Below are 26,149 nucleotides of genomic sequence, written 5' to 3' on the forward strand. Positions count from 1 at the left end.
GAAAGTTTAATTTTTACTAGACTGACCCTTTAAATGCCTTTATAGAAACCAAGTAACAAGTTAATATTTTATCAAGTTGTCCTTACTGGTGTCCTGGAAGTTGACATCATTTCCGTTGTATGCATTCTTCAGCTTGTTTGTCATCACTCGCAGGGTCATAATTTGCTGTCTTATGAATGTGTCTGGTCTAGTAATATCCACTTCCACTTCAGGATTATTGATCTGATTTATCAGACCGTCATTCATTATTTCAGGGAGGTACCTAACAAAAAAAGCAGATATTTTAATTAAGTTAAATAAAAGTTATTTTAAAAAAGTTCTCTCCTGATATGTTCATGCAAAAAGTCATAGAAAGAACAGTAAATTACATTGTATGATAGGCATCTTCAAACAAAAGCCTAGATTCAATAAAATCTGTTTTCTAATATATAACGGAATCAAATTGGCCACAAAATCACAACTTAAATTCATAAAGATTTGTACCGACCCGTGTCACATCTGGGAATTGTATGTCACTCTCCATTCTAATCAATATAGCAGCATCAATTTGTTATAACTGTTTATATTTCAAAGCATAGAACAGTTTCCACTGTAAAGGACACTGGTATCCCAAAAACACCTTGGCCTAGATTTAGAGTTTGGCGGTAGCCGTGAAAACCAGCGTTAGAGGCTCCTAACGCTGGTTTTAGGCTACCGCCGATATTTGGAGTCAGTCAGGAAAGGGTCTAACGCTCACTTTTCAGCCGCGACTTTTCCATACCGCAGATCCCCTTACGTCAATTGTGTATCCTATCTTTTCAATGGGATCTTTCTAACTCCGGTATTTAGAGTCGTGTCTGAAGTGAGCGTTAGAATTCTAACGACAAAACTCCAGCCGCAGAAAAAAGTCAGTAGTTAAGAGCTTTCTGGGCTAACGCCGGTTCATAAAGCTCTTAACTACTGTGCTCTAAAGTACACTAACACCCAAACTACCTATGTACCCCTAAACCGAGGTCCCCCCACATCGCCGCCACTCGATTAATTTTTTTTAACCCCTAATCTGCCGACCGCCACCTACGTTATCCTTATGCACCCCTAATCTGCTGCCCCTAACACCGCCGACCCCTATATTATATTTATTAACCCCTAACCTGCCCCCCACAAAGTTGCCGCCAGCTACCTACAATAATTAACCCCTAATCTGCCGACCGCCACCTACGTTATACTTATGTACCCCTAATCTGCTGCCCCTAACACCGCCGACCCCTATATTATATTTATTAACCCCTAATCTGCCCCCCACAACGTCGCCTCCACCTGCCTACACTTATTAACCCCTAATCTGCCGAGCGGACCGCACCGCTATTATAATAAAGTTATTAACCCCTAATCCGCCTCACTAACCCTATAATAAATAGTATTAACCCCTAATCTGCCCTCCCTAACATCGCCGACACCTAACTTCAAACATTAACCCCTAATCTGCCGACTGGAGCTCACCGCTATTCTAATAAATGTATTAACCCCTAAAGCTAAGTCTAACCCTAACACTAACACCCCCCTAAATTAAATATAATTTAAATCTAACGAAATTAATTAACTCTTATTAAATAAATTATTCCTATTTAAAGCTAAATACTTACCTGTAAAATAAATCCTAATATAGCTACAATATAAATTATATTTATATTATAGCTATTTTAGGATTTATATTTATTTTACAGGTAACTTTGTATTTATTTTAACCAGGTACAATAGCTATTAAATAGTTAAGAACTATTTAATAGCTAAAATAGTTAAAATAATTACAAAATTACCTGTAAAATAAATCCTAACCTAAGTTACAATTAAACCTAACACTACACTATCAATAAATGAATTAAATAAACTACCTACAATTATCTACAATTAAACCTAACACTACACTATCAATAAATTAATTAAATACAATATCTACAAATAACTGCAATGAAATAAGCTAACTAAAGTACAAAAAATAAAAAAGAACTAAGTTACAAAAAATAAAAAAATATTTACAAACATCAGAAAAATATTACAACAATTTTAAACTAATTACACCTACTCTAAGCCCCCTAATAAAATAACAAAGCCCCCCAAAATAAAAAAATGCCCTACCCTATTCTAAATTACTAAAGTTCAAAGCTCTTTTACCTTACCAGTCCTGAACAGGGCCCTTTGCGGGGCATGCCCCAAAGAATTTAGCTCTTTTGCCTGTAAAAAAAAACACATACAATACCCCCCCCCAACATTACAACCCACCACCCACATACCCTTAATCTAACCCAAACTCCCCTTAAATAAACCTAACACTAAGCCCCTGAAGATCTTCCTACCTTATCTTCACCATACCAGGTTCACCGATCAATCCAGAAGAGCTCCTCCAATGTCTTGATCCAAGCCCAAGTGGGGGGCTGAAGATGTCCATGATCCGGCTGAAGTCTTCATCCAAGCGGGAGCTGAAGAGTTCCATGATCCGGCTGAAGTCTTCTATCAACGGCATCTTCAATCTTCTTTCTTCCGGATCCATCTTGCAGACCTCCGACGCGGAACATCCTGCTGGCCCGACGGACTACCGACGAATGAAGGCTCCTTTAAGGGACGTCATCCAAGATGGCGTCCTTCGAATTCCGATTGGCTGATAGGATTCTATCAGCCAATCGGAATTAAGGTAGGAATATTCTGATTGGCTGATGGAATCAGCCAATCAGAATCAAGTTCAATCCGATTGGCCGATCCGATCAGCCAATCAGTTTGAGCTCGCATTCTATTGGCTGATCGGAACAGCCAATAGAATGCGAGCTCAATCTGATTGGCTGATCGGATCAGCCAATCGGATTGAACTTGATTCTGATTGGCTGATTCCATCAGCCAATCAGAATATTCCTACCTTAATTCCGATTGGCTGATAGAATCCTATCCTTGGTCCTTAAGGGGTTAAAAAAAAACAACTAGAAATTTGACTGTGAAATAATAGCAGTCAGTTTCCTTCACGCGTGTGAGTTTCAGGGCCTGCCAGGGCACAGTGTCACCCCAGTGCAACTCATATCTGGTGTAACAGTAGTGTAGATTTAAAAAAAAAAAAACACTTTTTGACTGTGTTAAATAATAGCAGTCAGTTTCCTTCACACGTGTGCGTTTCAGTGCCTGCCAGGGCACAGTGTCACAACAGTGCAACTCATATCTGGTGTAACAGTAGTGTACATTAAAAAAAAAATACAATGTTGACTGTAATAGATTAAATATCAGCAGTTAGTTGTCTGCAAGCGTTTGTGTCAGGCCTACAGCATCTACTCTTCCAACTTCTGCCAATGCACAGTGCTACTCATATCTGTTGTCACAGTAGCTTGCACGCATAGTACCACTAATCGGAAAAAAAATGACAGGCAGAGGCAGGCCACCCTGCAGGGGCTGTGGTGTTCATGGTGCTGTGATTCCCTTTGGCCCTAGAATAATGCCCAGTGTTCAGAGGCCACGTACCCCGAACTCGAACATTTCTGAGGACATAGTTGACTGGCTAACACAGGACACCCAATCTTCTACAGCTTCCGCTCGGAACCTTGACGCACCATCCTCCTCCAGCTTAGCTTCGGGCACCTCTCAAGTTACCACTCGCCCGCCTGCCGCCACCACCAACACTAGCACCACAGCCGCTTCACTTGATCTGTCAGAGGAGTTATTTACACATCAGTTGGAAGAAATGAGTGATGCGCAACCATTATTGCCAGAGGATGTAGATAACAGGGATATGTCTCAGTCAGGCAGCATTACACACATGGACGTACGGTGTGATGATGATGATGTTGTACCCGCTGCGGGAGTTTGGTCTGTCACTGTGAAGCGGGCGTAACCCTTACACTACCTGATCGATACAACATCATACCTGATGTTTTAAAGCACGTTATTCCAAACAATTTAGGAATGTTAGGTGATTTATGCCCTTTATGGATTAAAACCAGACTCTGCATCAACTATGTAATTTTCCATGGGAGTTTTGCCATGGATCCCCCTCCGGCATGCCACAGTCCAGGTGTTAGTCCCCTTGAAACAACTTTTCCATCACTATTGTGGCCAGAAAGAGTCCCTGTTGGTTTTAAAATTCGCCTGCCTATTGAAATCTATGGCGGTTAGCCCGGTTCGCCCGTTTGCGAACATTTGTGGAAGTTCGCTTCGCCGTTCGCGAACCCAAATTTTTATGTTCGCGACATCACTATTAGGGGGTGTTTGTTTTTCTTTTGTAGGAAAAGAGCTGTTATCTTTAGGGCAATGCCCTACAAAAGGCCCTTTTAAGGGCCTTTGGTAGTTTATTATAGATTAGGGTTTTTTATTTTGGGGTGGGTTTTTTATTTCTTTAAAAGGGTATTAGAATAGGAATAATTTTTATTATTTTGGATAATATCGTTTGTTATTTTTTGCAATGGTAAGTTTTTTTATTTTTGTAATTTTGTGTATTTATTTTAACTAGGTAGTTAGTAAATAGTTAATAACTATTTACTAACTAGTTTACCTAGTTAAAATAAATACAAACTTACGTAGCTACAGGTAAGTATGTATTTAGTTTAGTTTTAAATAGATATTTAGTTAATAATTGTAACTTTAATTTAGCTCTATTTTAATTATGTTAACGTTAGGGGGTGTTAGGTTTAGGGTTAGGCTTAGGGTTATGTTTAGGTTTAGGGGTTAATAGTTTAATTTAGGTTGTTGCAATGTGGGGGCTTGCGGTTTGGGGTTAGTAGCTTTATTTAGTGGTAGTGATATGGGAGGCCAGAGGTTTAGGGGTTAATAGCTTTATTTAGTGGCGATGATGTCTGGGAGCAGCGGAATGGGGGTTAATAGATTTTTTATAGTGTGGGCGATGTTGGGTAGTGAGGGAATAGGGGTTAATAACTTTAGTATAGTGGCGGCGATATCGGGAGAGGCAGATTAGGGGTTAATAGATTAATTTGGGTGGCAGCGATATAAGGAGCGGCAGATTAGGGGTTAATAACATTATGTAGGTGTCGGCGATATTGGGGGCAGCAGATTAGGTGTGTTTAGACTTATGTTAGGGTGTTAGGTTCAAACGTTACTTTTTTCCCCCCATAGACATCAATGGGGCTGCGTTACGGAGCTTTTGATTCCCCGATCGCAGGTGTTTTTCTAACCCGCTCTCCCTATTGATGCCTATGGGGAAAGCATGCATGAGCACGTCAAAACAGCACTTGTATTTTGTGCGGTATGGAGCTCAACGCAACAATATCGCACGCACAAGCCGGCCGTTTCAAAACTTGTAATGGCTGCGCTATAGAGGGTGAAATAAATCTACCTGTTTTTTTTTTTAGAAGGGAGCAAAATAAAACCCTCACACCAGTCTTAGATTACCCAATAACCATGGTGATATATGATAAATAAAACTTTTTATTAAAAGCATAACAAGAAGACAAAAAAAGTAAAAGTTAAGTTTTATTTGTGAATTGCTCAACTTGCTAGACTCGGCTCATCCAAGAGAGCTTATTATAGAGAGGTCAGAAGTTTTAATGAACCTTGTCTGCAGCAAAAAGTGTAGTTGAATAATTGTACCAGCTTGTTCTTGTGTTGTAAAGAGAATCTGACAAAAAAACAAGCTCCAACTTTCTAAGACAAATGTATGAATAAAACATAGCTTTCTTCTGTTAAGTGTGATCAGTCCACGGGTCATCATTACTTCTGGGATATTACTCCTCCCCAACAGGAAGTGCAAAAGGATTCACCCAGCAGAGCTGCATATAGCTCCTCCCCTCTACGTCACTCCCAGTCATTCTCTTGCACCCAACGACTAGATAGGATGTGTGAGAGGACTATGGTGATTATACTTAGTTTTATATCTTCAATCAAAAGTTTGTTATTTTAAAATAGCACCGGAGTGTGTTATTATCTCTCTGGCAGAGTTTGAAGAAGAATCTACCAGAGTTTTTGTTATGATTTTAGCCGGAGTAGTTAAGATCATATTGCTGTTTCTCGGCCATCTGAGGAGAGGTAAACTTCAGATCAGGGGACAGCGGGCAGATGAATCTGCATAGAGGTATGTAGCAGTTTTTATTTTCTGACAATGGAATTGATGAGAAAATCCTGCCATACCGATATAATGTCATGTATGTATACTTTACACTTCAGTATTCTGGGGAATGGTACTTCACTAGAATTACACTGTAAGAAATACATAAAGCTGTTTAATAACTAGAGATTATGTTTAACGTTTTTGCTGGAATGTAAAATCGTTTTCATTTACTGAGGTACTGAGTGAATAAATGTTTGGGCACTATTTTTCCACTTGGCAGTTGCTTAATCTGTTTTTCTGACAGTTTCTGTTCTCCCTCACTGCTGTGTGTGAGGGGGAGGGGCCGTTTTTTTGGCGCTTTTACTGCATCAAATATTTCAGTCAGCAACTCATTGTATTCCCTGCATGATCCGGTTCATCTCTACAGAGCTCAGGGGTCTTCAAAACTTATTTTGAGGGAGGTAATTTCTCTCAGCAGAGCTGTGAGAATTATAGTTTGACTGAGATAAAAAACGTTTATTCTGTAATTTGTTTCCTGCTTTCAGAATTTGTTATCTTTGCTAATGGGATTAAACCTTTGCTAAAGTTGTGTTGTTTACAAGGATTGAGGCTATAACTGTTTCAATTTATTAATTTTCAACTGTCATAGATCTTCTGTGCTTCTTAAAGGCACAGTACGTTTTAATATTATTCTAATTGAATTGTATTTCCAAGTTGCAAGTTTATTTGCTAGTGTCATTTGTTGCAATGCCAAAGTGGAGCCCAATAGAAATTTATGTACTAACTGTATTGATGCTACTTTAAATAAAAGTCAATCTGTACAAATTGAACAAATTTCACCAAACAACGAGGGGAGAGTTATGCCGACTAACTCGCCTCACGTGTCAGTACCTACATCTCCCGCTCAGAGGGAGGTGCGTGATATTGTAGCGCCGAGTACATCTGGGCGGCCATTACAAATCACATTACAGGATATGGCTACTGTTATGACTGAGGTTTTGGCTAAATTACCAGAACTAAGAGGTAAGCGTGATCACTCTGGGGTGAGAACAGAGTGCGCTGATAATATTAGGGCCATGTCAGACACTGCGTCACAGGTGGCAGAACATGAGGACGGAGAACTTCATTCTGTGGGTGACGGTTCTGATCCAAACAGACTGGATTCAGATATTTCAAATTTTAAATTTAAACTGGAAAACCTCCGTGTATTACTAGGGGAGGTGTTAGCGGCTCTGAATGATTGTAACACAGTTGCAATACCAGAGAAAATGTGTAGGTTGGATAAATATTTTGCGGTACCGACGAGTACTGAGGTTTTTCCTATACCTAAGAGACTTACTGAAATTGTTACTAAGGAGTGGGATAGACCCGGTGTGCCGTTCTCACCCCCTCCGATATTTAGAAAAATGTTTCCAATAGACGCCACCACAAGGGACTTATGGCAAACGGTCCCTAAGGTGGAGGGAGCAGTTTCTACCTTAGCTAAGCGTACCACTATCCCGGTGGAGGATAGCTGTGCTTTTTCAGATCCAATGGATAAAAAGTTAGAGGGTTACCTTAAGAAAATGTTTGTTCAACAAGGTTTTATATTGCAACCCCTTGCATGCATTGCGCCGATCACGGCTGCAGCGGCATTCTGGATTGAGTCTCTGGAAGAGAACATTGGTTCAGCTACTCTGGACGACATTACGGACAGGCTTAGAGTCCTTAAACTAGCTAATTCATTCATTTCGGAGGCCGTAGTACATCTTACTAAACTTACGGCGAAGAATTCAGGATTCGCCATTCAGGCACGCAGGGCGCTGTGGCTAAAATCCTGGTCAGCTGATGTTACTTCTAAGTCTAAATTGCTTAATATACCTTTCAAAGGGCAGACCTTATTCGGGCCCAGGTTGAAAGAGATTATCGCTGACATTACAGGAGGTAAAGGCCATGCCCTGCCTCAGGACAAAGCCAAAGCCAAGACTAGACAGTCTAATTTTCGTTCCTTTCGTAATTTCAAAGCTGGAGCAGCATCAACTTCCTCTGCACCAAAACAGGAAGGAGCTGTTGCTCGCTACAGACAAGGCTGGAAACCTAACCAGTCCTGGAACAAGGGCAAGCAGACTAGGAAACCTGCTGCTGCCCCTAAGACAGCATGAATTGAGGGCCCCCGATCCGGGATCGGATCTAGTGGGGGGCAGACTTTCTCTCTTCGCCCAGGCTTGGGCAAGAGATGTTCAGGATCCCTGGGCGCTAGAGATAATATCTCAGGGATACCTTCTGGACTTCAAATACTCTCCTCCAAGAGAGAGATTTCATCTGTCAAGATTGTCAACAATCCAGACAAAGAAAGAGGCGTTTCTACGCTGCGTACAAGAGCTCTTGTTAATGGGAGTAATCCATCCAGTTCCACGATCGGAACAGGGACAGGGGTTTTACTCAAATCTGTTTGTGGTTCCCAAAAAAGAGGGAACTTTCAGACCAATCCTGGACTTAAAGATCCTAAACAAATTCCTAAGAGTTCCATCGTTCAAGATGGAGACTATTCGGACAATTTTACCTATGATCCAAGAGGGTCAGTACATGACCACTGTAGATTTAAAAGATACTTACCTTCACATACCGATTCACAAAGATCATTATCGGTACCTAAGGTTTGCCTTCCTAGACAGGCATTACCAGTTTGTGGCTCTTCCATTCGGATTGGCTACAGCTCCAAGAATCTTCACAAAGGTTCTGGGTGCTCTTCTGGCGGTACTAAGACCGCGGGGAATCTCGGTAGCTCCATACCTAGACGACATTCTGATACAAGCTTAAAGCTTTCAAACTGCCAAGTCTCATACAGAGTTAGTGCTGGCATTTCTAAGTTCACATGGATGGAAGGTGAACGAAAAGAAAAGTTCACTCGTTCCACTCACAAGAGTTCCCTTCCTGGGGACTCTTATAGATTCTGTAGAAATGAAGATTTACCTGACAGAGGACAGGCTAACAAGACTTCAAAGTGCTTGCCGCACCCTTCATTCCATTCAACACCCGTCAGTGGCTCAATGCATGGAGGGAATCGGCTTAATGGTAGCGGCAATGGACATAGTACCCTTTGCACGCTTACACCTCAGACCACTGCAACTGTGCATGCTAAGTCAGTGGAATGGGGATTACTCAGACTTATCCCCTTCTCTGAATCTGGATCAAGAGACCAGAAATTCTCTTCTATGGTGGCTTTCTCGGCCACATCTGTCCAGGGGGATGCCATTCAGCAGACCAGACTGGACAATTGTAACAACAGACGCCAGCCTTCTAGGTTGGGGTGCCGTCTGGAATTCTCTGAAGGCTCAGGGACAATGGAGTCAGGAGGAGAGTCTCCTGCCAATAAACATTCTGGAATTGAGAGCAGTTCTCAATGCCCTCCTGGCTTGGCCCCAGTTGACAACTCGGGGGTTCATCAGGTTTCAGTCGGACAACATCACGACTGTAGCTTACATCAACCATCAGGGAGGGACAAGAAGCTCCCTAGCTATGATGGAAGTATCAAAGATAATTCTCTGGGCAGAGTCTCACTCTTGCCACCTGTCAGCAATCCACATCCCGGGAGTGGAGAACTGGGAGGCGGATTTCTTAAGTCGTCAGACTTTTCATCCGGGGGAGTGGGAACTTCATCCGGAGGTCTTTGCCCAAATACTTCGACGTTGGGGCAAACCAGAGATAGATCTCATGGCGTCTCGACAGAACGCCAAGCTTCCTCGTTACGGGTCCAGATCCAGGGATCCAGGAGCAGTCCTGATAGATGCTCTGACAGCACCTTGGGACTTCAGGATGGCTTACGTGTTTCCACCCTTCCCGTTGCTTCCGCGATTGATTGCCAGAATCAAACAAGAGAGAGCATCAGTGATTCTAATAGCACCTGCGTGGCCACGCAGGACTTGGTATGCAGACCTGGTGGACATGTCATCCTGTCCACCTTGGTCTCTACCTCTGAAACAGGACCTTCTGATACAGGGTCCCTTCAAACATCAAAATCTAACTTCTCTGAAGCTGACTGCTTGGAAATTGAACGCTTGATTTTATCAAGACGTGGGTTTTCTGAGTCAGTTATTGATACCTTAATACAGGCTAGGAAACCTGTTACCAGAAAGATTTACCATAAGATATGGCGTAAATACCTATATTGGTGTGAATCCAAAGGTTACTCTTGGAGTAAGGTTAGGATTCCTAGGATATTGTCTTTTCTACAAGAAGGTTTAGAAAAGGGTTTATCTGCTAGTTCATTAAAGGGACAGATCTCAGCTCTGTCCATTCTGTTACACAAACGTCTGTCAGAAGTTCCTGACGTCCAGGCTTTTTGTCAGGCTTTGACCAGGATTAAGCCTGTGTTTAAAACTGTTGCTCCACCATGGAGTCTAAACCTTGTTCTTAATGTTTTTCAGGGCGTTCCGTTTGAACCCCTTCATTCCATTGATATAAAGTTGTTATCTTGGAAAGTTCTATTTTTAATGGCTATTTCCTCGGCTCGAAGAGTCTCTGAATTATCAGCCTTACATTGTGATTCTCCTTATTTGATTTTTCATTCGGATAAGGTAGTCCTGCGTACTAAACCTGGGTTCTTACCTAAGGTAGTTACTAACAGGAATATCAATCAAGAGATTGTTGTTCCTTCTTTATGCCCAAATCCTTCTTCAAAGAAGGAACGTCTACTGCACAACCTGGATGTAGTCCGTGCTCTAAAATTTTACTTACAGGCAACTAAGGAATTTCGACAAACGTCTTCTCTGTTTGTCATTTACTCTGGGCAGAGGAGAGGTCAAAAAGCTTCCGCTACCTCTCTTTCTTTTTGGCTTCGTAGCATAATTCGTTTAGCTTATGAGACTGCTGGACAGCAGCCTCCTGAAAGAATTACAGCTCATTCTACTAGAGCTGTGGCTTCCACTTGGGCCTTCAAGAATGAGGCCTCTGTTGAACAGATTTGCAAGGCTGCAACTTGGTCTTCGCTTCATAATTTTTCCAAATTTTACAAATTTGACACTTTTGCTTCATCGGAGGCTATTTTTGGGAGAAAGGTTCTTCAGGCAGTGGTTCCTTCTGTATAAAGAGCCTGCCTATCCCTCCCGTCATCTGTGTACTTTTGCTTTGGTATTGGTATCCCAGAAGTAATGATGACCCGTGGACTGATCACACTTAACAGAAGAAAACATAATTTATGCTTACCTGATAAATTCCTTTCTTCTGTAGTGTGATCAGTCCACGGCCCGCCCTGTTTTTAAGGCAGGTAAATATTTTTTAATTTATACTCCAGTCACCACTTCACCCTTGGCTTTTCCTTTCTCGTTGGTCCTTGGTCGAATGACTGGGAGTGACGTAGAGGGGAGGAGCTATATGCAGCTCTGCTGGGTGAATCCTCTTGCACTTCCTGTTGGGGAGGAGTAATATCCCAGAAGTAATGATGACCCGTGGACTGATCACACTACAGAAGAAAGGAATTTATCAGGTAAGCATAAATTATGTTTTTTCTGTCCGTTCTAATTTCATTTATATACAGTAGCTTCTCAATCTGTTCTGACAAACTGCTCATTATTTACTTTACTTTAAAATTAAACCAGAAAAGCTATATCTCCAATTCTTAATGTCTTGTCACAGATAACGCTCCTCTGTGTATGCAGGTGACATCTTCTCAGTATGTATAAAAATCTGTCCAGAGCCCATCCCTATCTGTGGTTCCATGATGGGCTGTTAAAATGTGCATATGGATAGCCAAATCTATCTATCTATCTATCTATCTATCTATCTATCTATCTATCTATCTATCTATGTCACTTCTTACCAAGCCACTAAAAAAGACAAATTCAAAAATATGGTGTAGAACACATTCAAAAAGTATAATCAATTAAAGGAACAGTCTACTACTGAGTTTTTAATGTTTAAAAAGATAATCGCTTTATTACCCATTCCCCAGTTTCGCATAACCAACACGGTTATATTAATATTTTTTGCCCCCTGTGATTATCTTGTATTTAAGCTTCTGCAGACTGCCCCCTTATTTCAGTTCTTTTGACAGACTTGTGTTTTAGCCAATGAGTGCTGACCCATAAATAACTCAATGGGAGTGAACACAATGTTACCTATAAGGTACATATGAGCTAGAGCTGTCTAGCTGTGAAAAACTATAAAATGCCCTGAGATAAGTGGCGGCCTTCAAAGGCTTAGAAATTAGCATATGAGATTACCTAGGTTTAGCTTTCAACAAAGAATATCAAGAGAACAAAACATTTGATGATAAAAGTAAATTGGAAAGTTGTTTAAAATTGCCCTATCTGAATCATGAGAGTTTATTTTGACTTGACTGTCCCTTTTAAAGGGGCATTAAACTCATAGGGGCCGATTTACCAAGCAGTCAAACGACCTCAATGCTTCTAATTCTGTGCGATCCTTCAGGCTCGCCGGAATCAGGAATTAAAAAGTAGTGTTCTTAAGACTCCTTAACACGTCTGCCTGCTTTGAGGTTGCAGACATCAGTCTGCCCGATCGTGTACGATCGGGTTGATTGACACCCCCGGAAAGTGGCCGATCGGCCGCGAATACGCATGGGGCGGCATTGCACAAGCAGTTCACCTGAGCAGAATTTACAAGGCTTTGTTGGAACAGTTTAGCGACATGCCTCTTTAAAATCTTGGTGACATTTATGCTTCTGGTCTCATTTGCTGTAACCAGTTAGGAACAGATGTGCACTGAGCTACCTAATCACTGTGTAGAATTTTACAGTCTAAGGTAAATTTCACCATCTTTAAAGGGTCAGTAAACTACTTATAATTTCAACATTGTTCTGTAGTCTTCCAATAGATAACACTTCAGTCTGAATATTAGTGAAACCGATTAACACTTTGTTTGGTGCAATCTGGACTAAAGTCTGGAGATGGCAGGGATTGTGCTAATGATATTGTTTTAAAGGGCTATTACAATGGGTTTAAACACATAGTTTAAGTACTGCTTGGGAGCTGCAGACAACATGAAGCCCAAATTTTTTCTTTCATGATTCAAATAGAGCGTGCAATTTTAAGTAATTTTTTAAATTTACTCCTATTATCAATTTTTCTTTGTTCTCTTGGTATCTTTATTTGTAAACACAGTGGGAATTCAACTCCTGGCCACCAGGAGGAGGCAAAGAACACCCCAGCAAAGCTTCAAGTATCTCTCCCACTTCCCATAATCCCCAGTCATTCAGCCAAGGGAATACGGAAAGAGAAGAACACCCAAGGTATAGAGGTGCCTGAAGTATCATAAGAGAAAAAGCCATCTTGAATTTAGACAGGGGCAGGTCGTGGACTCTACATGCCAGGAAAGAAAAGAATTTATCAGGTAAGCATACATTTTGTTTTCTTTCCAATGCCATGGAGAGTCCACGAATACATTCTAATTACTAGTGGGAACCAATACCCATGCTAGTGGACACAGAATGTAAAGGGAGGGAGAACCAAGACAAGCAGAATTAAACTGAATGGACCACCACTTGAATAACTTTTCTCACAAGGAAGCCTCAGCTGATACAAAAACATTGAAAATGTCAAATTTAGAAAATGCATGTAAAGAGGACCAAAAGTCCACCTCGCAAATTTGCTCCACAGAAGCCTCATTTTTAAAGGCCCAAGAAGAGGAAACAGCCCTAGTTGAATGAGCCATAATCCTCTAGCTGTCTAGCTGTCCTATTAGCCAACCAAATGACATTCCTCCACCAAAAAGAAAGAGAAGTTAATATGGCCTTCTGGCCCTTACATCTAGCAGCAAATACTACAAAAAAGGGCAGAAGATTGACAAAATTCCATAGTAGAATTAGAATAGAATTTTAGAGCACGAACCACATCCAGGTTGTGTAACAGACGTTCCTTTTGAGAAGAAGGATTAGGACACAAGGAAGGAACAACAATTTCCTGATTGTTATTGTTGTCCGAAACCACCTTAGGAAGAAATACCAAATTAGTACGAAAGACCACCTTATCTGCATGGAAAATAAGATAAGGGGAATCACACTGTAGAACCGAAAGTTCTGAGACTCTATGAGCAGAAGAAATAGCTTGTAAAACTTAATATCAACAGAATGCATAGGCTCAAACAGAGCCCACTGCAAAATCCAAATAACAAGATTAAAGTTCAAAGACAGAACAACAGGATTGAACACAGGCCTGAGTCTGACCAGGGCCTGAACAAAGGACCGAACATCTGGTAAGTCAGCCAAACGATTATAAAATAGAACAGAAAGGGTAGAAACCTGACTGTTCAGAGAACTTACTGACAAAACCCTTCTCCAGACCCTCCTGGAGAAAGATAAAATATGGGGTACTCTCACTTTACGAAAAGGAAACCCCGAAAACCACATCAGGCAATGAATATGCACCAAACCTTATGGAAAATTTTGCAAGAAACTGGCTTACAAGCCTGGATCAAGGAGACAGAAAAACCTTGTTTAGACAAAACTAGGCGTTCAATCTCCATGTAGTCAAAATTAAGAGCATATAGAATTGGATATAGAAAAGGACCCTGAATTAGAAGGTCCTTTCTCAGCGAAAATTCCGCAAGTGAGATGACGACATCATCACCAGGTCCCCAAACCAAAGTCTGCGAAGACAAGCTGGAACAAGGAGAATCACTGCAACCTGCTCCTGATACAGGCTCTTAATTGAGGGAGTAGGGCAAACGGAGGTAAAAGGAAACACAGACCGAAACCCACAGAACCGATAGAGCATCCAACAGAACCTCTTGCGGATCCCTTGATCAGCATCCGTAACTTAGAAGCTTGGAGTTTAGACTAGACGCCATCATGTCCCACTCCAAAACCCCCCACCTGGGTGTTATCATTGAGACCACCTCCGGATGAAGAGCCCACTCCCCTGGGAGAAACGTCTATCTGTTCAGGTAATCCGCCTCCCAGAGTGCCACACCTGAGATGTGAATGGCTGAATAGAGACAGTTGAGGGACTCCACCCACTGAAGGAAGAGAGTCACCTCCTACATCAATAGGGAACTCCTTAAATATAAGCCACCAAAAATTAGTTGACCAATTGAAAATAGATAAACCAGACTGCACTCAAATTGCGTCAGCTCTCAGAGCATTGAATATTGCTCTCAACTCTTAAGATATATATAGGAAGGCCATACTCCGACTGAATCCAAATTCCCTGAACTCTTAAGGAACCCCAAACTGTTCCACAGCCAGAAAGGCTGGCATCCATAGGCACAATCTCTCAGGAAGGTCCCATGAAGCATGTGCCTTGGAACCAATGGTCCTGAGAGAGTCACCAGGAATCAAAGTCTCTGTTCAGGAAGTTTGGAAGCTTCTTCTGAGCTACCAAGGTCAGACAAATGACTAAAGAGAAGACAGTCAGAAAGAAGTTTGGATTCCCTGACATTCAATAAGAAAATCTTCATCAAGATTGAGACTAAAATCGTCCCCAAAAAACATACCCTTGTAATTTGTGCCAAGGAACTCATGTCCAGATTCTCCTTCCACTAGTAAGAGCAGAGAATCAACAACAGAGAATCCTCATGGGATTTCGCTGAATGAGAGATGGCACCTGAACCAAGGTATTGTCCAGGTATGGCGCCTGGGAGATCTGACCACTTCCAAAAACTCCCCTAGAACCTTCGTAAAAATTCGGGGAGCAGTTGCTAGGCCAAAAGGCAGGGCTACAAGAAGGAAGAGTCTGTCCTGGAAGGCAAACCGTAGGTATTCTCTTTTAAAAACAAAAAACAAAAAAAAATGTGAATACCATTCCCAATAGGAGGTAACAGTAAGATAATAAAGTTATCCCTTTTAAAATATACATTGCAGAACACACACAAATAAAGTCATGAATATTAACAGCTGACTACGAAAGCCCCCTGTCTAGACACTTCCATAACAGTCTACACGATTACCGCCGCAGGATAGTTAGGGGCCTGGCGTCTAAGAGGTGCTATCTCACTGAAACAGCCCCATGAGAATAAAGTTCACCTGAAGACATTAAATAGCCCAATGTCAGATGTCCTGACATGACTATGACTTATGGTCACACATGAAACGCTCACAAGGAACCTAGTAATCTCCATGAGATAGCAAAAAATCATGCAAATGAAGAAATTGCCAGCAACCTAATGTATGTCACGAACTCAGATGCACAAGTCATTAGCTAGTGGACCAAGTCAAAATGACCGGGTATTTGTTGGTCTGTAACCTGCATGCACTTTAAATCTACAGTACATATAGGCTCCGGGATATAATAAAAGGAGCGCGGCAGAGTGACACATAGTAGAAGATCACCACCCATTAGGGAGACACTCAAGTACTCACCCCCTAAATGTAGGAGCCGGAAAAAGTCATGACTCTGCCAAATAGTCATGTAATAAATGCATCACTGGTCTGACCGGCCACATAGTAGAGCACAACACATTCTAACTGCCGTGGACACTACCTTTGGGTGAGGAGTAATCTAACAGGAAGAATGGTCTGATTCCTGCTAAAGGCCATAACCTGTGCCATAAGCGGTCAAGCTTGCGAAATAATCCTGCCAGAAATGACACTGGCTAAAATTTCTAATACCACCTTCAAGAAATACAACATTAGGGTATACTGTCCTTAATAATGCACTGTGCCCCTTTGAAGGGAAAACCACCTTAAGCATCCATAAAAATGGACCGGGCAGGGATAGGAGCTTGAGGGTATAAATTGTATGGTCCCCATAAAGCCTGGGTCTTTATATTCTGACCCGTCATAAGGCTATAGAAACGGCAATCTTTGTCCTGGTTGCTAAACCTAAGAAGCTGCTCCACCGCAATGATACCAAACTTGCGGACATAAATAAATATATAATAAAATACAAACCCATCCTGAGGGTAGCAGGTCCCACTAGGTCCCTGAATATCCCAGTCCTTCCACCATGATATGTGCCTATGAAAAACATATAAAAGTACTTACCCTCCAGAGTCTTCTGCTGTGGAGCAGTCAAAGCATTTCCAGGTCTGTTAGCTTCATTTGACCGCTGACAGGGACCTGAAGATTCAAGAAAAGCAGAGTAGCCAACCCTGATTTTCTATATAGGGGTTAGCATAAATTGTTGGAGGAGAAGCAAGAACTACCTCACCGATCTCCAACAGCTAATAGCCACCATAACTCTACTAAAGAGGATTATATGGACACAGCATTGCCCCAATCCTTGTTTGCAGGGAAACTACCCATTAAAGGATTAAATACTTGATTTTCTTCAGACACCACCTTCGCAAAACCTCCTATGATGTACAAAGGCAAAGAATAACTGGGGATTATGGGAAGTGGGAGCAATACTTGCAGCTTTGCTGGGGTGTTTTTTGCCTTCTCCTGGTGGCTAGAAATTGAATTCCCACTAGTAACTAGAATAGATTTGTGGACTCTCCATGCTATTGGAAAGAAAGAAGGAATGTAAGCTTAGGAGTTGGACCATTTTTGGTTTAGCACCTGGGTAGCGCTTGCTGCTTGGTGGCTAAAAAAATCAATTTCATGTCACTTTAATTTGTCTCCTCGGCTCAGGATTGATCCCCTTTATTATATGTTTGGCTGCCCCCTGTTATTATAATATATTTGACTATCCACTGTGTTTAGTTGTGAATGATGACATTTGGAGTTATCTTTAATAATTTTTGCTGTTTATTAGGCATGTGCACGGGTGAAACATTTGTTCCGAATATTAGATTTGTTTTTATTTTTACCGTTATTTCCAATGGGAGCAGCAAATATAGACAAGTATACATTAAAGGATTTAAACAATTAAAATAGTCTATTTTTCAATGTTAAAAGAACATTCAACTCCTGTATGTCTAAAATGCAGCATTTAGTGCCTGACCGGCTGTTCCTAACATCAGTCATTAGTAATATTATGGCAGGATAGGACAGAGGACAATGAACACATGAATGGTCAGATCCCCTGTTCATAAATGTAAACAAAGGAGCTTATTAACCTAACAATATAACTTCTTCCCTCCATTACTCCATCTTTTTTGGTGCCAAACAGCATGAACGAATGAACAAATCGATTTGTAAAGCAATTATTCGTTTTTTGTCTATTTAGTCCAATAATGTATCCAACTGTTTGTTTATTAAAGGGACAGTCTAGTCAGAATTAAACTTTCATGATTCAGATAGGGCATGCAATTTTAAACAACTTTCCAATTGACTTTTATCATTATATTTGCTTTGTTCCCTTGGTGGTATTTTTGAAAAGCTAAACCTAGGTAGGCTCAAACTGATTTCTAAACCATTGAAAACTGCCTCTTTTGCTCAGAGCATTTTGAAAGTTTTTCACAGTTAGACAGTACTAGTTTATGTGTGTCATATAGATAAGTGTGCTCACTCCCGTGGAGTTATTTAGGAGTCTGCACTGATTGGCTAAACTGCATGTCTGTCAAAAGCACTGAGATAAGAGGGCAGTCTGCAGAGGCTTAGATACAAGGTAATCGCAGAGGTAAAACATATATAATAAAGGGATTATCTATCTTTTTAAACAATAAAAATTCTGGTGTAGACTAGCCCTTTAAATGACTCGACAAATCAGCAAAAATCAGATGAACCTTCATTTGTGTGAGCCTGAATCTCTACTGTTTAATATTTTTATCAAGTCAATGAGAATATAATACACTTCTTTGCTTCTATTTCTCATTACAAATTACGCTGTCTTTTAGATAAAATCAACACTGATTTTACAAAGACTCTTCTAAGTCAATCAGCATGAAAACTATTTACAAAACCTCTCTCCATGGCACTTCCACTTAAAAGCAGTGATAAATAGCCAAATTCAAACAGGAGCTAACACATTGTTTATCAGACTGGTTTGCATATATTCTCTAAGGTTTATTTTATGTTCTGACAAAATTAGACTATATTTCACAAAAAAATGTTTAAAGATATTAAATATTTATATTTGGCTTTTAAAAACATACAGTATGTAAAATATAATTTAATGCTATTGCAACTTACAATTTGTTTTATAATGTATATTGCTGTTCCAATAGACAAAGGGCTAGATTACAAGTGGAGTGCAAATTAACGCTCCCGCTTGATTTTTGCACTCGTTGGGTTGCACTCGTATTATGAGTTGAAAAAAAAAAACAGTTTTCGCTCTTGCGCTACCCCGACGAGCACAAAAATCCAAAGCTAGAATATCACTTGCATGTTCACGTTCAAAGAAATCCTCTACAGAAGTCAATAGAGAAAAAAAGGTGAAAAAACACCCCACTCTCATGCAAACCCGTTCGCATATTCTCATTTGCGCTAACCCGACTTTCAACTTATAATACGAGGGGTAAGCCCAATGAGCGCAAACCTTCGCAATATACCCCTTATTGCTGGGGCGCTCCACTTGTAACCAAGCCCTAAATGTTAATTAAATTCTGGTGGACCAAATATATTCACAATCAGTATATTCATATAAAATTACATTCTAATACTTAAATAAATTGCTCTAATTAGTTAGATCAAACTATGGGCACATTTACATAGTTTGTGTTAATTTTGAGTTTCAAAGCCTTTTGACTGGTGTAAACTTAAATCAAATTCCATTTTATACTAGATTTACATAAATCCTCATTCTGTTTCTCCTTGCTGTAAAGGATATTTTGACTCTTTAAGCTTCTTGGAGAAAGCAGAAGATTTGTGTCCATTAATAACCAAGCTGATAGTAGTAAATGGTTTCAGTATAAACTGTGCAAAAAAATATCTATTTTCAGCTTGCATTGACATCAATAGAAGCCAAAAAAAACATTTTGCTGCTGTAATTTGGAAAGGGCAAAACAAATATCAGAAACAATTTTGTAAATTGCCAGATGGTGTTTTCTTTTTTAGCAGCCATTTCAACGGCTATTAGCAAGCAAAAAATGATCAACACCAACAATGAAAGCTAGGACTGTGTGTTTAACCTGCATAAAGGTGTTAAACATATAGGGCCAGATTACGGGCAGAGCGCTTTCAGTTACACACTAGCAATATGGGGTTTAAATTACCACAGCCCTTTGCAGTTAAGATGAAAACATGAAAAAAGTGTTATACTGTGTATTTACTATACGTATTTCACATTTCAATGGCCTGAACATTTCTGATGTTTTTAATGTGTTCTAAAATAAATCTTTTAAAGCCTTTGTACCTTGCTCTTTGGTTCCGACCAGCTACCCATTGCCTTAACCCCTTAATGACCAGACCATTTTTCAATTTTCTTACCCTTAATGACAAAGGCTATTTTTACATTTCTGCTGTTTTTGTGTTTAGCTGTAATTTTCCTCTTACACATTTACTGTACCCACACATATTATATACCGTTTTTCTCGCCATTAAATGGACTTTCTAAAGATACCATTATTTTCATCATATCTTATAATTTACTATAAAAAAAATATAAAATATGAGGAAAAAATAGAAAAAAACACACTTTTTCTAACTTTGACCCCCAAAATCTGTTACACATCTACAACCACCAAAAAACACCCATGCTAAATAGTTTCTAAATTTTATCCTGAGTTTAGAAATACCCAATGTTTACATGTTCTTTGCTTTTTTTGCAAGTTATAGGGCCATAAATACAAGTAGCACTTTGCTATTTCCAAACCCCTTTTTTTCAAAATGAGCGCTAGTTACATTGGAACCCTGATATCTGTCAGGAAAACCTGAATATCCCTTGACATGTATATATTTTTTTTTAGAAGACAACCCAAAGTATTGATCTAGGTCCATTTTGGTATATTTCATGCCACCATTTCACCGCCAAATGTCATCAAATAAAACAAAAAGTTCACTTTTTCACAAATTTTGTAACAAACTTTAGGTTTCCCACTGAAATTATTTACAAACAGCTTCTGCAATTAAGGCACAAATGGTTGCAAATTCTTCTTTGGGATCCCCTTTGTTCAGAAATAGCAGACATATATGGCTTTGGGGTTGCTTTTTGGTAATTAGAAGGCCGCTAAATGCTGCTGTGCAACACACGTAAATTATGCCCAGCAATGAAGGGGTTAATTAGGTAGGTTGTAGGGAGCTTGCAGGGTTAATTTTAGCTTTAGGGTAGTGTAGTAGACAACCCCAAGTATTGATCTAGGCCCATTTTGATATATTTTATGCCACTATTTCACCGCCAAATGCGAGCAAACAATTAAAAAAAAATTCATTTTTCACAATTTTAGGTTTATCACTGAAAGTATTTACAAACAGCTTGTGCTATTATGGCACAAATTGTTGTAAAAGCTTCTTTGGGATCCCCTTTGTTCAGAAATAGCAGACTTATATGGCTTTGGCATTGCTTTTTGGTAATTAGAAGGCCGCTAAATGCTGCTGCGCACCACACATAAATTATGCCCAGCAGTGAAGGGGTTAATTAGGTAGGTTGTAGGGAGCTTGCAGGGTTAATTTTAGCTTTAGGGTAGAGATCAGCCTCCCACCTGACACATCCCACCCCCTGATCCCTCCCAAACAGCTCTCTTCCCTCCCCCACCCCACAATTGTCCCCGCCATCTTAAGCACTGGCAGAAAGTCTGCCAGTACTAAATAAAAGGAGTTTTTCTTTTTTTTAATAAAAAAAAATAAAATGTTTTAGCTGTGATGGACCCCTGCCTTAGCCCCAACCTCCATGACCCCCCCCCCCAGCTCTCTAACCCTCTCCCCTACCTAATTGCCGCCATCTTGGGTACTGGCAGCTGTCTGCCAGTACCCAATTTGCCCCAAAAACAAAAGTATTTTTTTGTCTTTTTGCCATTATTAATGTTTTCTGTAGTGTAGCAGCCCCCCACAATACCCCAACCCCCTCCCCCTCCCAGATCCTTATATATTTATTTTTTTAAAATCTTTTTTCCCCCCTCTTCCCTCCTCATTGGTGTCAGTGGCCAGCTAATCGCATGCGCACGCGCGCCCCCGCACGCTCCCGGCACCCGGCGTGCACATTGCACTTACAGGAACCGGATGCCGGGTAGCGATGGGCCGCCCACCCGCCTCCCTGTTATGCTCCCACCAACGAACGGCACCATCGCTACCGGTGCAGAGAGGGCCACAGAGTGGCTCTCTCTGCATCGGAGTCTTCTAAAAAGGTATTGCAGGATGCCTCCATATGGAGGCATCACTGCAATACCCTGAGAGCTGCTGGAAGCGATTGCGATCGCTTCCAGCACTCTGTTAGACAACTGATGTACCAGGTACGTCTATTGTCATTAACTGGTTGTTAATGCATGACGTACCTGGTACGTCAGTTGTCATTAAGGGGTTAAAGGGACACTGAACCACAATTTTTTCTTTCATGATTCAGATAGGGCATGACATTTTAAGCAACTTTCTAATTTACTCCTATTATCAAATTTTCTTCATTCTCTTGGTATCTTTATTTGAAATGCAAGAATGTAAGATTAGATGCCGGCCCATTTTTGGTAAACAACCTGGGTTGTTCTTGCTGATTGGTGGATAAATTCATCCACCAATAACAAAAGTGCTGTCCAGAATTCTGAACCAAAAATGCTTAGATGCCTTCTTTCAAATAAAGATAGCAAGAGAACAAAGAAAAAATTATAATAGTAGTAAATTAGAAAGTTGCTTAAAATTGATCTATCTGAATCATGAAAGAAAAATTTGGGTTCAGTATCCCTTTAAGTAGACCTATTGTAGGTGCTACCTCCTGATTGGTTAAGTCCAGCCCAGGTTTAGACACGCCATCGGATAGGAGCTCCGCAGTGATGCAGCTGTCCTGCCTGATTACCTGAGTCAGCCGAGCGGCTCTGAAGCCTCGGTTCGTTAGTTATTGCACTGAATGTTCAACGTCTATTGGGAGTACCCATCTGCACATCCCCATTCTTTATATTGTACCTGTTACGTTATCACACTATTTGGCGCCTCGTCTCCCTGTCTTATAGGACATTGTATGCGACATAGCAGAATATGTTCTATGTATTTATAAATAGATATTCCAATTTCTATCCGTATGTATCTATACCTATATATAATCATAGAAATAATGAGGACGGTGTAAATTTAACAAATATAAGACCCCTTCAATATGTAATGTAAAGTAATAAATATAGATATACAATCTATCAAGTATTCTATTTAAACCAGTTTAATTAACTGGTAGTTGTTTAGGAAGGGGGGTGCTGACTGTCTGGTAGATATATAGAGGTAATAACAAGAGAAAAGTTGACAGTACCCAGCACTCACATAACACCATAAGCAGCCATGATATACAGACCGGGTCAGTATCAGAGACTGGTTATCAATTAAAACATAACTTTTATTAATGACAAGATAAAAATGGTAAATTGTACCAGGTGTATTACATAGAAATATTGTGGACATACATTTAAAACTTAGATTAAAAAGAGATCAGGACTATGTGTGTGAGACACAGAAACAAAATTACTTCCCTGGATAACCGTTCAGAAAAACCGTAAAGCTCAGAGCTCAAGAAATACACGGATTGCTCTCAAACTAGTCTATAAAAGGGGATTGACCCCAACAACATTATCTAATCTGAGCAATACTGGTATATAGAGCAGGAGCGAGGCTGGTTTGCAAGTATAGCCAAATAAGTGGAGGCAAATGCCTAGATAATTATCAGTCTGAACGGTCACAGGGAGAAACAAAATAACAGGTCTTACACGCACAGACAACGCCTGATGTGCATTTCGCCGCTAGCATGGCTTTCTCAGAGCCTCTGTCAACTTTTCTCTTGTTATTACCTCTATATATAATCATATAGGTTTAAATATATATTTGTGCAAAATAAATCAAATATAGGTAAGAATATATATTTATGAATAAATAGAACATAGTCTTATATGTGAAGAACATTGGAGTGTGAAATATTTTCATGTCGGGTTAGAACACATGAGAATATGCGATTGGGTTTGCCCGTGAGTAGGGTATTAGGTTTTTCCCTCTTTTTTTGCTCCATTGACTTTTATGGGCGTGCGTGATATTCTAAGTTCGGCTTTTCAAGTTAGCGTGCGAGCGAGAACAATTTACTTTCAACTTATAATACGAGCACTACCCGGCACAATGAAAAGGTTACTTCTAGTTAGCAATCGAGCAGGAGCATTAAATACTGCTCCATTTTTTTGCTCCTTTGACTTCTATAGGGGAATAGGTTATTGCAAGCGATATTCAAAGTTTGGCTTCTTGCCTCGTCAGGGCAACTCATAATATGAGTGCAACCCAAACTGTACAAACAGCTTACTTCTAGTGCAGTTAACGCTCAGGCAGGCCCATATTTAGAATCCCACTCAGAACTGCAACACATTGCAGCCACTGAACATTATGCACACAGTAAGCTTATTAGGAGTGGCATAAGAATCACTGTCTGCATCACAGCTCCAAGCTGGACTTTAGTCACGTGTTTAAGCTCTTTGTACAGGCTAAACACATAGGGGCTGATTCAAATCTTGTTTATTGGCTCCTGCTATATGTTACTCAAGGTCTGAGTGATCACAATCCAATCGACAACACCTTGGGAAAAGTTTAGATCAGATACAAGCAAATAGTGAGTTTTGCAGTATGTAATTTGATAGCAAAATGATACATGAAAAAATACCTTTTTTGGCATATGTGCAATACACTCTGAAATGGTTACAGGCACTATTTTAGATGTATATAGGAATCTTTTGCCTAGATTCTTTAAATAGCACTGCTGCATAGTCCCTTGGTAGTGTGTAGGTCAGACGTTTATATATGTATTTAATAGACAGATATGTGATATCTTGTACAACTAATGATATCTGCATGAAATTTATAGTATCTATAACAGGCCTAACTTTTGTGGCCTGTGACACCTCCATGAAAAATAATATGAAAAATAATAATTATAATATGCTTATTGCTTAAAGAGCAAGTGAGCGTGCTTACTGTTAGGGTGATGCATGTGTGCAACCCCCATTCAGCTCTCCATTACAATGACTGTATCCCTTTGTTCCAGCATTGTGATTCACTCGTGGTATATTAAAATAATAAAATAACTAAAATATTAAAAGTTTAAAAAAACATGATTGGGCAAACATGACCTGCGTACTCATCATGACCATATACAAATGGAATTCATATGATTTTTTTTAAAACTTATCAGAAACACCAATCTGTCTCATTGCAACACACACAAACTCCATTAACACCATTAACCTATCTCGGATTTCAGTGATCACCATCCATTATCAGTAGTTAAGGGTGCTGTTGTAGAAAAATGGAGATTGAACATCATGCGCTAGATTTCAAGTGAAGCGCAAAACGTTTATCTCTGTTGAGCGCTACACTTTTAATGGATATTGTGTCTGCGCTAAACATCACTCATACGATTGATTTACATTGAGTGGGTTTTAGCGTGGTCGCAATATCCATTAAAAGTATAGGACGAGCTAAAGGGATGTCAGCCACACTAAACCTTCTCCGGTTATTCTGTTTTACCATGGACTTCTAATATTAATGTGTGTGATAATATTTGCAATGTCCAGTGATATTGATAAGACACCCAATGCTATCCATAGTGCTCCATTTATAATCTGGGTCTTTGCGAGTTATCAATCTCAGCTGTGTTTGACTAAAAAATATTGTGATTGCTTTTTAAAATGTCGCTTTTTTACCAAGTCGGAAATAAAACTGGAAAGACTGTAATCAACCCTGGATACTAGCGCTAAAGCATTTATTTTAGTGTTAGAATGTTGCTCCACATATGAATATATCCCCCCATACACATGGAACTTAAAATGTATTCTAGTCCACTAGTCCAAATGGACATTTTTTGTTTTGATTATTTTTTTATGTGTGAGATAAATATTTCCTTCCTAGATTGAATAAGAACCTTAAAAAAACAAGTAAATATGCTGCTCACCGAGCTTTGCTGTGTCCATTCCAGCAATCTTCTTCATTTGGTATGCTCGCTGTCACTCTCTTATCCTTACATATAGAATGCGGTAATGTTGACCAAAACTTTTTAGTGACCTTGAGATTGTCTTTGATTTCTGCTACCTGAATAAGAGAAGAACAAATATCATTTTCAAGTTAAATGTAAAGGAGTGATTGGGTAATATATTACAGAAACAGGGTAAGAAATAAGATTTTCAAGGGGCGGGGAGGGTTATGGGAGTTTGTGCAGCCCCGCATGTTAGGAAAATTAAAGCAAAACATTGTATTTATTGAATATTAAAGGAATATAA

General features: G+C 40.0%; 1 protein-coding gene across 1 annotated transcript in view; it reads right to left on the reverse strand.

Annotated features, from left to right (window-relative positions):
- The window catches only part of GPC6 (glypican 6), a 2,314,333-nt gene that overhangs the window by 13,235 nt on the left and 2,274,949 nt on the right, over positions 1-26,149 (reverse strand). The window contains exons 8-9 of the mRNA XM_053705482.1: positions 25,825-25,961; positions 87-262 (exon numbers count right to left, since the gene is read on the reverse strand). Coding sequence (XP_053561457.1) covers positions 87-262; positions 25,825-25,961 — 313 coding nt within the window. The remainder of the gene's footprint in view (positions 1-86; positions 263-25,824; positions 25,962-26,149) is intronic.

The sequence above is a fragment of the Bombina bombina genome, chromosome 3 (assembly GCF_027579735.1).
Source record: "Bombina bombina isolate aBomBom1 chromosome 3, aBomBom1.pri, whole genome shotgun sequence".
NCBI classification, from domain to species: domain Eukaryota; kingdom Metazoa; phylum Chordata; class Amphibia; order Anura; family Bombinatoridae; genus Bombina; species Bombina bombina.